General features: G+C 47.9%; 1 protein-coding gene across 3 annotated transcripts in view; it reads right to left on the bottom strand.

Annotated features, from left to right (window-relative positions):
• Nucleotides 1-8,872: 8,872 nt before the first annotated feature.
• Nucleotides 8,873-13,842, bottom strand: part of DCTN1 (dynactin subunit 1) — a 30,054-nt gene continuing 25,084 nt past the window's right edge. For 2 of the 3 annotated variants that reach the window (XM_029231914.1, XM_029231916.1), the window contains 7 exons: nt 13,537-13,679; nt 13,096-13,262; nt 11,035-11,168; nt 10,727-10,919; nt 10,405-10,484; nt 9,766-9,855; nt 8,873-9,357 (listed from right to left, as the gene is read on the bottom strand). In XM_029231914.1, coding sequence (XP_029087747.1) covers nt 9,220-9,357; nt 9,766-9,855; nt 10,405-10,484; nt 10,727-10,919; nt 11,035-11,168; nt 13,096-13,262; nt 13,537-13,679 — 945 coding nt within the window. In that variant the 3' untranslated portion in view covers nt 8,873-9,219. The remainder of the gene's footprint in view (nt 9,358-9,765; nt 9,856-10,404; nt 10,485-10,726; nt 10,920-11,034; nt 11,169-13,095; nt 13,263-13,536; nt 13,680-13,842) is intronic. The other variant, XM_029231915.1, reaches the window with a different exon arrangement.

Here is a 13,842-nt window from a genome sequence, read left to right as displayed (position 1 = left end):
ATCACTGAAATGCGTCAAGGAAACATCAATTGGAAGACAAGGTCAAGTACAAATTGAAGATATCTTTTTTTTTTTTAATATTTATTTAGGCTGCTCCGGGTCTTAGTTGAGGCATGTGGGATCTTCGTTGCCACGTGTGCGACCTTTAGTTGTGGCCTGCAGACTCTTAGTTGCAGCACGTGGACTCTTAGTTGCGGCATGCATGCAGGATCTAGTTCCCTGACCAGGGATTGAATCCAGGCCTCCTGCATTGGGAGCAGTGGAGTCTTACCCACTGGACCACGAGGGAAGTCCCAGATATCTTCTTCATTTGAAAGGATCCCAGGAAGTTTGCTGAGGTTAAAGTCTTGCTTACTATGAATGAAGAACTGAAGCTTCTTTTATAATTTTAAATTTCTGAAGCTTCATTATTTTCTGGGGCAACCATAAATAGTAACAATATTTTCTACAGTAAGGTCCTGATACCTAACCATGTAAATAAAAGATAAAGAAACACAAGATTTTCATGTCTTTGATTTTTGAGTGATATTTGAGATTTTAATTGCTTGCCTTTATAATACCATACTCAAATTACTTATTGGGTTTTAATGACCACACAAAAGCTAAAGTATCTTGCAAACCATGTAGCTCCTTCTGACTTTTGACTATCTGAATTAAGTATTACGTGTCTTTGTGCCATTGTAGGCTATACTATAACTGTTTAATATGTGAAATATAAATGTCACCTTGGACCCTATGATAAGTGAAAATGTGTTTCATGTATTCTCATTTCTAGACAACAGTAATTAACAGATTATTAAGGATAGTGAATTAATTTGTGTTTCTCTTTTGTAAGAATGTTTATCTGTCTCAAAAGATAACTTGTTTTAATATTTTCTTCAGATAGCGAGTGATTTTTTTTTGAGAAACTAAGTTTCACATGAATGCTTCAGAGTTGGAAGGCTTTTTTTTATTTAAAAGCTTTGGGGCTTATACATGCTATTTGTCAAGTTGGAGGAGAACCCATTTTCCCAGATCAGATTAAAGCTTCTAAAATAAATGCTTTCAGTAGTAGCTGGAATGGCATTGCTTAAAAAGCTGACAGCCCAGGGGCTTCCCTGGTGGTGCAGTGGTAGAAAGTCCGCCTGCCGATGCAGCGGACGCGGGTTCGTGCCCCGGTCCGGGAGTATCCCACGTGCCGTGGAGCAGCTGGGCCCGTGAGCCCTGGCCGCTGAGCCTGCGCGTCCGGAGCCTGTGCTCCGCAACAGGAGAGGAGAGGCCACAACAGTGAGAGGCCCGCGTACCGCAAAAAAAAAAAAAAAAAAAGTTGACAGCCCAATAAGCATTTGGTATAGTATTTTATTAATATTTGTTAGTACTTGTTCATTGTGGAAAAGTGTCCTTGACTAAAATCAAATATAGCTATAGAAATCACTTGCTCAACTTACTGCCGTTCAGGATACACAGATTTTGAAATTGCATTTAAAGGGATCAGTGAATGTTATTATTTGTGAAACTGAACATTTTGTGTGCTGCTTATAAACATTATCTATCAATCAGTACTTGGGAAAGTTCTACTTTCTTAACCTATTAATACCAGGAATAAAATATGAAAAATTAAGCAGAAAACAAATTACCCTGGGGGCACAAATCTTTGAGAAGTTGGAAATACCTCCCTCCCCCAGAACTAAAATTACTGGGCAATCTTTTTCTTAGCTTCCCCATTTCATGGGGAAGCTGGTTTATGCCATTCCCTTTGTTGTTGTGCAGCCAAGATTAACAAGATGGGAATAGTGGGTCATACCACGCTCATGGCTGACTCTGAAGGGCTCAGCAAGCCAGGGAGAAATGACCTCTAAAGTCTGTAAAATTCGCCTTTCAAGTTCCTCAACTTATTTCAGAGTCATCTCATGACCCTCATGTGCCTCTTTGTAAAGTCCTATTTAGCAATTTCAGGGGACAAAAAAAAATCTTGCCACTTCCTTCTCCACTAAGCCAATTCTCTGAAAATGGATAGACTGGCCTCAGTGTTTATAAATCCAGAATTTTGACAGGGATAGGGATGGAGAAAGTCATCTTTTCTGGTCACTGTTCTATACTCTTCCTCACTGCATCCAGTGCTGACTGCAGCTCCATCACTCTCTTGCACGTTTACATGTCTCTTCCTATGATAAAAGGGTTGTCTGTGGCACCTCCACTATTCTGTTTGTTGAAAAGTGCAACATCCTTGGCCAGTTTGGTGTGGCTTGAATGAAGGAAGTTCAAAGGGCTGTTCTAAGTTACATTCTATGGAAGTGTTTATTTTCTTATAGCTCCATCCAGTTGCTGCATTTGAAGAAAAGCTTTACTTGGTATTTGCCCCATATTTAAAGTCAAAGGGTTTAGAATTTTGAACCTGACCTGTGGAGCAGAGGTTGAAAGCACATAACTCTTGTTTAATACCCACGTTCCCTTACTGCCTGGGTATCTATCTGACCCCTTTCCATAAACATTTTTTCAATCCTTTCAAATCTTCAGTATAAATTTGTTACATCTACCATCATTTGTAAAGTTGGAGAGTCACTGCTTCAGCTATTTGACAGACTTCCCAAAGTGAAGGGTTTGATACCCATTACCTAGAGTATCTCAAAAGCAAGTTGCTCTCCCATCACTTTCCTTTCCCACTGCCCAGCCTTTCCATATACAATGCTGGGAGGAGAGTGCTCCTTCTCAGGTGATGGGCACTATATATTTGGTATATTAATGGGTAATCTGAGGCAAAAGCAAGAGGATATAATTTCTTTCCTCAACACCAATTTGGATGCTGTTATGGACTGAATGTCTGTGTCCCCCAAAATTCATATGTTGAAATCTAATCCCCAATGTGATGTATTTTTCCAAGTAAAAGCTTTGGGAGGTAATTAGGTCAGAAAGGTGGAGCCCTCACGAATGGGATTAATATCCTCATAAAAGGCCAGAGAACTAGCTTATTCTCTTTCTGCCATGTGAGGATATGAAGAAGTCAGCTGCCTGCAACCAAAAGAGCACTGTCTCCAGAACCTGACCGTGCTGACACCCTGATCTCAGACTTCCAGCCTCCAGAACTGAGAAGTCAATTTTGGTTGTTGGTAAGTGACCCAGTTTATGGTGTTTTGTTATAGCAGCCCAAGCTAACTATATTCAGGATGCTTACACCCTGAATGAAGGAAATCCTTATATTTCGTTTCAAACTATATTCTCTCTCCTTGACTTCCATCTTTTATCTCCTAACGACTCTGGGTCCATTTTTTTTTTTCATTGTACTCCCCCTCTGGCAAATCTATTCTTGCAGAGCCATGGCAGGACATCTTTAAATTCATGTTTTACATAGAAAACACTAAAAGGAAAATCTCTACAATCACTAGTGACTACGTACTGGGAACCTCTGTTCTCAATCTTCCTCCACGTTGTGTTCTTTGTATTCTCGGGATAACATAAGCTATATTTGAATTGCTGACACACTGAAAATGAAGTTTAAGATACATGCATATAAAGTATATGTTGTATTGGTACACTAATGGTAATTTAGAATATGGAACTCAAAAGACAACTATTTGTAGTATATATCTTTTACGTGAACCTTACCCGAATACACATACTATAATACAAAACATTTATAAGACAATCAGGGAAATCTGAACACGGGATATTTGATGAATTTTTTTTTTTAGGTGCAATAATGGTATTGTAGTTTTCTTAAGTGCTCTTTTAGGGATACTAAAATACTTTTGGATGAAATGATGTCTGGGATTTGCTTCAAAATAATCTGGGGGTAGAGGAGAGTGAAGAAGAGCTACACAGAGGAAACAAGATGGATCATGAAACAATGAATATGGGCACATGGAGATTCATTACACTCTAGTCTCTTCATTTGTATGTTAAAATTTCCCACAATAAAAAGTAACAAAACACAGGGTCGCAGACATATATTTACTCTGACACCAGTTATTTGAGCGAGATGAGTCCAGGTCTCACCCCCAAACTCCCCAGCCTTCTGGAGAGAAATGGAGGCCGAACATCCCAGGCTACCCCCCTGAGTACCTCAGCAACAGAGGCTGGCTGTCCCTGGGAGCAGCACTGCCTGTTTCCGTTGTCACATGTGGTAGAGATGAAGGAAGCCTGGGTGAATGGACATGCTTCTCAATATACATAGAGGAGGAGAGGGCTACATGGAGTTTAACATCCACAGGGAGGCAGGAGAGGCTGCTCACCCTCAGATTCCACGTTCTCTAGGTGTTCTGGGCCTACCTGACAGGGTTCAAGGTATTCGGTGCTATGAAGCTTCCCCAGTTGGGCACGTGGGGCTGTAGAGCACACAGGCTCCTGGCTCACTTTCAGCTCCAAGGCTGAGTAGGGCAGAATTGACTCTGGGGCCTTGCACATTTCCTAGGATTAGCCAGCAGAGACCAGGGTCTCCGTATTGCACCCACTCCTGCTTCCCACTCCGCGACAGCACAGAAAATGGGAACCACGAAGGTATATTCAAACTGGGGTGAGGTAGGAGTGCCATGAACATTTGACTCTTCCCCAGCCTTGGCCTGCTAACAGTAGGAGGAAACAGTGCCTAGATGGTAGAAAATAGGATGGTAACCACCCATGAAAACAAGCCAAAAACTGGGGCACTGAGGATTGCCTGTCCTTTGGAGCCCAAAATATGATGATTTGTGTCACAAGTGTATGTCTTGGGAATGTGGCTGCTTGCATTTTATTTCCTTTTCATTTGTTCAATATCATCCTCCCCCAGTATCATTTCCTACTGAGCACCTGTGTCAAACACGCTTTCTCATTTAACCTTTCCCTGAGGATTACGAGGAAAAAATACCACTTGAGGAAGGTGCTATTAGCCTCATATTATAGATACAGAAACTGAGGTTGAGAAGTTAAGCAACTTCCCTTAAGTTCATACAGCTTACAAGTGTAAGAGCTGGGATATAAGCCTTATACTTACTTCACAAAGTTGTCTCCAGGTTGGGGAAGGTGATGTTGACCCTGGAAATCCGCCGAAGAACCCCAAAAAGAGAGGGGCTCATAGGAGACAAAATTGAGACTGTGTTCTTGTATCACAACTGGCAGTTCTGGGTGTAGATGGATCAAAGAAGACTGTTCCCATGCTATGCACCATCCTTGGTACACATAGTGCCTCCCTAGGTCTCCCTCCCCACCACCACATCCTATCCGTTTCCAGAAATCTCCTGGGCTCCATGAGCAGCTCCCATTATCATCTACAGGCAATGATGCTTGCGTCAGCTATCTGTCATCCCCTGGCCACCCAACTTCCACCACTGAATAACGGGAAACAGTAGTGCACACGTGCTGCTCTCTCCCCTTTCTCGTCACCACAACCGTTTCTTTTCCCTCTATTCCACCAACAGAGGGAGCTCTGACCAGCTCACGGGGCATCTCAGAATCAGATGCCACTTTCTCTCTGAACTCAGGCCCATTTGACCACTGAGCAATATAAGAAACTATCAACTACCTCCCCCAAATCTCCCTCTTCCTTGGCCCTGTGACACTTCCTCTGGGGGCCTCTGCTCCAGTGATGATCCCTGGGGCTCTGCTGTGGGTTCTTTAACTCTCAGAACTGCCCAGGGCTCCGCCCTCCTCCTGCCCTATACTCTCTCCTCAGGTGATCTGCCGCCTCACCTGATTCCCAGGCCTCTAGCTGCTTACTCTGTCTTGACCAAGTCCTATAGGCCAGTGCCCGTCTGTTCACCTCACACTTCAGGACTTGTATGATATGCCATGCTGCACGGCGTGGGATCTGGCTTTTCGGGTGGCCAACTAACACAATCCCAACAAGTGAAGGGGAGCAAACACCCAACAGGGCAAACTTGGAGCAACGAAGGACAGCAGACAGAAGAGAGAGGAGGTGAGTTTGCTCTCTCCATCCCTCCATCAACCCAAACGTAGCATTTCTGAATAGTCTATCCAGGGACATCACAGTTATTTGTGAAGCAGTGGCCCACTCATTAAAACAAACCTTGTGTTTTCTTCTCTTTTCCTGCCTAGCTTTCCTCACCCTCACTGCTTGGGGATAGTATCTACCAATAAAGCACTAGGACTGCAGCTTTGCCTCCGGTTCAGTTTTCTAAGTAACCTGAATTAAGACAATACACCTCATCCCAATCATGTCTTCAACCACCACTGACACACTCCCAACCCATTCCCCAAAGTTTCTCTCCAATCCAGACTTCTCTGCTGAGCTCTACACCCAGTTGGATCCAACTGCCAATGGACATCTCCACTTGGACATTCTCACAGGCACCTCAAACTCATTTCTAAAATGAAACTCATAGTGCTGCTCCCCAACCGTGTGCCCTTCTCCTGTGTTTTGGGGGAGTCAGAGATGAAAGACACCTTAAAGGAACTCTCAGTCTGGCTGAAGAAGGAGACAGATGGGTGAACTCACAATTACAATGCAAAGAGACACGTACTGGTATAAAGCAATGCCATAGGGGCATGTACTGAAGAAGAGAAGGAAGCCTGCTGTGGGCTAGACTTGCATGCGTTCTCTCATTTAGCCTTTACCACAGCCCTGTAAGGTTTCGTTATTCCTATTTTGCTGTTGAGAAAGCAGACCAGAAATGAGAAACCTCGCCAAGGTCACAAGGCAACTAAATCCAAGCACACCTGAAAAAAAAAAGGTTCATATTCTTTGCTGCTCCAGAAGAGGAGCACCTAAGAGGTTACAGGGATTGGAGATTTCCTAAGGTAGCAGTGCCGGAACTGTCTTAATAAATGAACAGGCTGTCAGCTAAGATGGGGTGGGGTGGGGGCAGAGAGATAGAAAGGAAGGAAGGAGGTAACTGGCATTCTTGGCAGTGGGAAGAGGCCTGAGCAATCACATGGTGGCAAAGAAACTGCAGGGGTTCACTAAGCCTAGACCATAAGGCACAAGAGAGGCTGGACAGGTGGGCAGGATCCAAATCATGGATGGCCTCGTGCGCCATCCTAGTGAATTTAAATTTGAAATTCTAGACACTTGGAGGAACCATTTCAGGATTTTGTTTAACTTTTAAATTCTACTTGAAAGAACCATTTCAGAATTTAAAGAGAGAATGACACAGCCCAGTGTGCATTTTGGAAAGGTCTCTCGGGCATCCATGAGAATTGGGTGAGAGAGGCAACAGAGGTAGGATGACCATTTCAAAGACTGCTGAAATACCCAGAGCAAGAAATTATACACAAAGTTAGCAGTGGAGGGAGTGGAAAAAAGTGAACAGATGTGAGAGACAGTAATGAAGGAAAAACTGAACAAGACTGGGTAACTAAATTAGCTAAGGAAGAGTGGAGAAGCCATCAGATACCCTGGTTTGTGGCTTGTTATATACAGGACATGGAAAAGATGCTTTCCATTTTAGACATGCTGACTTTGAGATAGATACCAGCAGGCAATTGAATAAATAAGTATGGTATTCGGAAAGCAGTAATGGTGAGAAACCACTACCAAGGCAAACGGACAGAACAAGAAAGCCCTGTCCTCTTCTCGTACCCCCAGGAGTTGCCCAGTCTTGGCCCTTGGTATCTCAAACACCAATGGGAAGGGAGGCCAGCAGCTTAGGTAGAAAGGACAGGAACACAATCCAATCCCAGGGAAAGAACAGTGTGGTCTGCAACTTCCTCAGCACTAGAGGAGGCCAATTTGGAGAGGTGAGGTAAAGACTCTCTGATATCAAGACACAGCCACCCTCCTCAACCAATTCTGGAAGAATTAAGCCCGAATACCCTAAGGTATCCCTTAGGTATATGCATCTAGAATGCTATCAGCTCTGTGTAATCCTTGAGAGTACTGAGGAAAGTCACACAAATCATTTTCTCTTGGAACCCCAGTTGAAAAAGGCTAAGGTGCAGAGCAGGTATCAAAACACCATAATCCACGGACCTTCCCAAAGGGTACGTCAATTGGGAATGCGCCCAGCGCTAACGTGTGCCCTGGGCTCCCAACCTGGAACCTCCTTGTCCTGTTTGCTCCTTTCCCACAAGCAGAGGACCTGACCTAGCTGGAGCTGCTCCTAAGCACTAGGGGTCTCTCCCTCCAATTGGATCAGAGACCTCTGGCAGCCTGCGTAGGATTTCCCCAAGGAGGGAATAAAAGAGAGTATCAAGGGAATTCCCTGGCAGTCCAGTGGTTAGGACGCCACACTTCCACTGCAGGGAGGCGCGGGTAAACGACGCAGACCAAAAAAAAAGAGAGAGAGAAAGAGAGAGACAGACAGAGACAGTATCAAGGAGTCAGCCAACTGAACTAAACTGGGGTTAAGTTCTAAAATGCCGGGGCACTGCTCATTGGCCTAACGGGCCCCAAATCTAGAAGTGATTTCAGTAGGTCTGGGCCAAGGCCCAGAAATGTGCAAATTTTTTTCAAAGGAGCTCCCCAGGTGATACTAATTTGTAGTGGGACTTGGGAGCAGCTTTTGCAACTTCTATCCTTTCTTACCGGTCTGTTGCTTTGGTCTTCCCTTGCTTAGTAAATGTTCCCTCTGAGAGACCCCAGATCTTATGGAGAGACTGTGCCAGTGCATCAGAAAGTTGTCTGGGGTGATGATCATACCATTAGCCCAGCTCCAAACACTGGCCTGAAGAGCAGTGGAAGATCCAGAAAGCAGAGGCAGGCCTGCTGGCAGAGACTACATACTCCTGGCCTCCTAACTCCATAAATCAACTCAGGAGCTAAGCCCGTGGTCTAGCCCTTTTCCCCTTGCTCCGAGAAACTTACTGCACACAAATTTGAGGAACACAAATTTGAGGCATTCTACTGGTCACTAGAGGGAGACCTTCAAATGTGACCCAGCCAAAGCCTCCTCAGCATCCCTTCTCCTCCACTCCTGCTCTGAGCCAAATGGCCCAGGTCCCACTCCCAACACCACACAGAGAACACTGAAGCAGAAGTGACTTTAATCAAGGGGTGAAGTCCTCAATCAGGGAGACCTCACTTGACCTTTGCTGGTGGGGTCTCAGCCTGCCTACCCGCCACGGCCCCTGAGTCTCCTCAGGAAGGAGGGAGCAATTGAACAGCAAGTTCCAGCAGAGGTCAGGGAATGGAAATAGGGGAACCAGGTCAAGGGGCAAGGGGCAGGGCACTGACAGGTGGGAGTGAAGCTGAAAGGGGCAGCAACAGCTTTACACAGGCGGTTCTACCTGGGGGCTACCCAGTGGCTATGCATCAGGCAGAGCGGCACCAGGAGGGCTGAGTGTAGAAGAGGACAGCGAGGGAAGGAGCATTTAGGAGATGAGGCGACCATGAAGCTGGTGCAGCTGCTCCTGGGTGAGCACCAGCCGGTGTCGCTGTCCAAGGCCAGCAGCACACGAGAAGGTCACTTTGCCCATGTATACAGTGTCGTCCTGCTGCTCTTCCTTGGCCTGGGAGTTGGGAAGGGGAAGAGGCCTCCAGGTCAGGGGCTCACTTGAGCTGTGTGCCACTGACAGGGTCCCTGAGCACTGAGACCCTGGGTGACTGAGGCTTTGAGGCTGCTAGACTATAATGACCACATTTTCCAAATCAGAATTGAGGTGCACAGCCTGACAAGGGAGTTTTGAGCCCCTTCTGATGTCAAAAGTCATAGAAGATGTTTAACTGCTAAAATATTGGAATTTCAGGAAACAATGCAAGCACTCTTAAGATACTTGCAAGTAAGACTTGGCCAGATTTCTCAGGATGTTCAGTTGTTGGACCTGAGACCCTAGAAGCCTCTTCAAATTCTGGAGGAGAGGGGAAGGACCCACCTGAGCCCTCCATACTGCCCATCCCCCTCCCCCGCTCCCTCTTACCCTGAGGAAGGCTGATGAAGGGAAGGTAGCAAAGTCAGTGGGAACCGTGGCTCCAGGGCGCTGAGATACAGTCTCCTTAAGGACCTCATCCTGGCAGAGGGGAAAAGGATTCATTTAGGGGACCCCCCACAGGCTGGCCCAGTACCTCCCTGGTTTCACAGGAAGGAACACTAATACCAAAGAAGCAGGGACCAATCCTCTTTATCATAATACTTTTGCTCTCAACTCCAATCCCATCCCTACCCAACATCCTTACTTTACAGATACTTACCCTTTTAAGGCTCAACTCAGATTCTATAGCTTCTGGGAAGCCATTTCCAAGCATTCTACTCTGCAGTGATATCAGCTCTGACAGAAGTTGTGCCTGAAACCACACACTCTAAAGATGATCCTAGCTCAACCCACTTTGTTGATAAGAATCTGTTTTCTGTTGATGAGAATCTGTTTGGGAGTGAGGGCAGGTTCCCAAGGCAGGAATCCTGCCTCCCCTTCCATCTCTTCCCCAGTGTGTCATCTAGCACAGGGATGGGCCCCCAGGAACCCTGGGAGTCCTTGTGGAAATGAACATGCTAGGGGCTCCACCACGGAATGCTCTGAAGTGGGCACTGTCGGGTGAGAAAGGTCAGGGTCTAAACTAACCTTGAGCTTCTCGATGGTGTCGCTTAGGGACTTGAGCTGAGCCACTTGCTCCAGGAGCTGGGCCGATGGGCTCTTGGCAGCTGTGGGGATAGAAGGCTAGTGAGGCCCACCAAGGCCCAGGCAGGCAGCTGTACTGGATTAAGGGTCATTAGTGCAGATACTGGACCCGCTCATGGAGTAGACACGTAAGAGAGTAGGTGAATCAAGCAAATTAAACACTGAGACCAAAGGGCAGTGCTAGGAAGAGCCTCTCTGGCGTGGGAACTGCCTGGGGCAAGGGGAAGGGGTGTGTTTTCCATCTCAGGATTTGGCTGGTCCATACCAGGGCTGGTGCGGGTGATGTCCACGACATGGGTGTGTGCGCTCAACTGATTCAATGTCTCCAGCAGCTGGTTAGTCTTACGATACAGCACTCCAGCAGCTAGATCACTGCCAGGGCCCTCACGGGGTAGGAGAGAGAGCTTTGCCACGTGCAGAGGGGGCAGGGCTGCTAAGGATGCCTTCATCTGGGCTCCCTGTGGGGGAAGGGGGAAGAAGGGTAGCGGTAATAAGTGACAGAAGGCCCCGCCATCTATCATCAATGAGGCAGTTACACTCCACCTCTACCCATCCTCCCTGTGACCTCCTCACCTTGAGGATGCTGTTCTCATGCTGGAGCTGGGAGATGTGCAGCCTCATGGCAGAGATCTGCTGAAGCAGCAGTGGTGAGTCCTTCACCAGCCCTGGGCCTGGCACAGATCCCGGAGCCTGCCCAGAGGCACCTCCTATGGGTACCATAACAAGTGTCATGAGCCCCAGGTGCAGAAGGCTGAAGATGGGCTCCATCCCTACTCAGCCCCTTTCCTTATCCCCTCCTACCTCCAGTCTTGATTGCTCCCAAGGGGGTAGTCTCACCCTGCTCCCCCAGCCCCAATTCCCACCAGCCCTGTTAACCCCCCACCAGGATGGGTGTCTACCTCGCTGCTGTTCTTCTGTGCTCAGGATAGCCCATTGGGGAGCAGGAAAAGAGGAGAGAGGAATTAGATGATTTGGGAGTGAGGGGGACATACCAGAGGAATCCTGGGCACGCAGGAAGATTTTTTTCCTAATCACCATACCTTCTCTAACAAGATCCTGCCTCTACTTTTGGGGAAAGAGCAAATATGTGTGAAAGACAGAAAAGGGGAGCCAGGCCACGATACAGGGTGCAACACGTGAGCAAGAGTGGCAGTGGGAGCGTGCGCAGGAGGAGAAGCACCTGAGGCCATTCTTGCCTCCCTGCCTCAGACTCCAGCTCCCAGAAGGGCAGACGGAACGCTCCTGAAACCCTGATATGTCTGCACCCTTAGTGCTCCCTAGCAGCAAAACTTAAGTGGAGGATGTAGACACATTCCCATGTTCCTCAGGTTCCCCAGTGCTCTGAGACAAAAGTCACTGTTTTTTTGGTGTGAAGTTTCATAAACTAAGAACCAATATTTGTTTAAAGAGCCTATGCTAAAGCAACGCAATGCGGTAATTCTGGAGACTCCCCTCCCAAGGAACATGGAGCCGTCTGCACCACAAGAGTCTAAAGTCAAGAAGACGCTTGGTCACTTTCAGGGTCAAGCGGCACCAGTGACGGGGGCTTTGATGAGGACAAGACCCTAGGTGAGGCCAGCTGACGAGGCAAGCACAGCAGGGGAGATCTAGAGATCCTGAGGGTTTAATTCCATTACAAGGAGTTTGCCTTCTGGAGGTGAGAAGGGTAAGTAAGAAACTGAAGAGAGAACAAAAACCAAACTACACGGTAGATGAGAACTAACATGGTGGTGGCCGCCTCCTTGGTCAGGAAACTAAGGAGACTAGGCCTGGAAGCCAGAAAAACTCCAGGTAAGGAGCCCTGACCACACTAAGAGACCAGGCAAAGGTCAGAACACAAGCCCCAAGTGAAACTGGGAGAATTCAGCAATGGAAGAGACAACTACCCTATAGGGTGAAGCCACGTGAACTCAGTGGGGAAGAAAAAATGCAATGCCCAAGCAGAGGAGGAATCAAGAGCAAGCACCATCCACTGCTGTGGATACCACAGCAGTTAGCCCAGCCTGCTGCAGGCTGATGACCCTCTGGAATACAGGGCTGGGACAGAAAAGCCAGACTGTAGACCCACAAAGGACATCTACTAGAGTCCAACTGTCACTGTAATTCTGAGCTTCACCAACAACTTGGTAAGGCCCCACTGCCCCACCTTGGTCAGAACTCTGCACATATCTTCAAGGAGAAGTAAAAACTTGGTGAAAGTTGCCAGAGGGCTTCCCTGGTGGCGCAGTAGTTAAGAATCCACCTGCCAATGCAGGGGACACGGGTTTGAGCCCTGGTCCAGGAGGATCCCACATGCCACGGAACAACTAAGCCCACGCGCCACAACTACTGAGTCTGTGCTCTAGAGCCCACGAGCCACAACTACTGAAGCCCGCACGCCTAGAGCCCATGCTCCACAAGAGAAGCCACCGCAGTGAGAAGCCCACGTGCAGCAAGGAAGACCCAGTGCAGCCAAAAATAAATAAATTCATTAAAAAAAAAAAAAAAGTTGCCACGGAGTGAAACTGGGCAAGCATATTCCTGGTTGAATATCCAGGGGTAAAAGAGGGGGGCAGAAGTCAAACTGAAGCCAAGGGCAGGAGGGGGGCCATCCAGTCTCCTCTGGGCTAGTGCTGCCTGTCCCACTGCACTCACCACCAGCAATGCCAGACACCAGGGTAGCAATACCCGAGGGAGGGGGACCCCGGAGCCCCTCGATCGTGCGCTTGGACTGGCTGTTCAATCGCTGCTTTAACTCTGCTTTCTCTGCCTCCAGTTGGTCGATGTCAGCCTGAAGTGCATCCATCGTCTCCTCGAACTCTCTGTGAAAGAATCTGGGCTTGGACAGTGTCCCTTCCCCATGGCCCCACCCCACCCTTCTCAGTCCTAACTGAGTCCTTGGAGTAGCCCTACTGGTGAGGAGCCAGAGGCAGAAGAGGCTCAGACTGGGATGAGATGATGGGGATGTCAGTTGGGAAGGAAGATGGCGTCTGTCCCCCTGGGGAGTCTCACTACAAGAGGCCCTGGGCTAGGCGGCAGGGAGCTGCTGGAAGGAGGGAGGGGTGGAGTGAGCAGAGGCCTGGGAAGGTGCCTGACTTCTCCTTCTTCCGCAGCAGCGCCTGGGTCTCCTCCAGCCGAGTCTGGACTTTCTCGATGCGCTCGTCTGCATCCTTGGCTGCACTGTCCAGCTTCTTCTCCAGGAGGCTCAGCCGCACATTGGCCTCACTGAGCTCTTCCCCCTGGACGAGGGCAGAGAGCGTCTAGTTCCCTTACACCCTCCCATGGCCCCCCAGAGACCTGGAATAGACCATGAGATAGAAAGCTTCCTGAGGGCCCACGAGAACTCCCACTGATCACAGGTGCCACTTCTCCCCACTCAACCCCCAGCCCCCCTGAGTTCTG

This window comes from Monodon monoceros, unplaced genomic scaffold, assembly GCF_005190385.1.
Source record: "Monodon monoceros isolate NGI ecotype Baffin Bay Population unplaced genomic scaffold, NGI_Narwhal_1 Super_Scaffold_19, whole genome shotgun sequence".
In the NCBI taxonomy this organism is placed as follows: domain Eukaryota; kingdom Metazoa; phylum Chordata; class Mammalia; order Artiodactyla; family Monodontidae; genus Monodon; species Monodon monoceros.
This window is presented reverse-complemented; position numbering and strand designations above follow the sequence as displayed.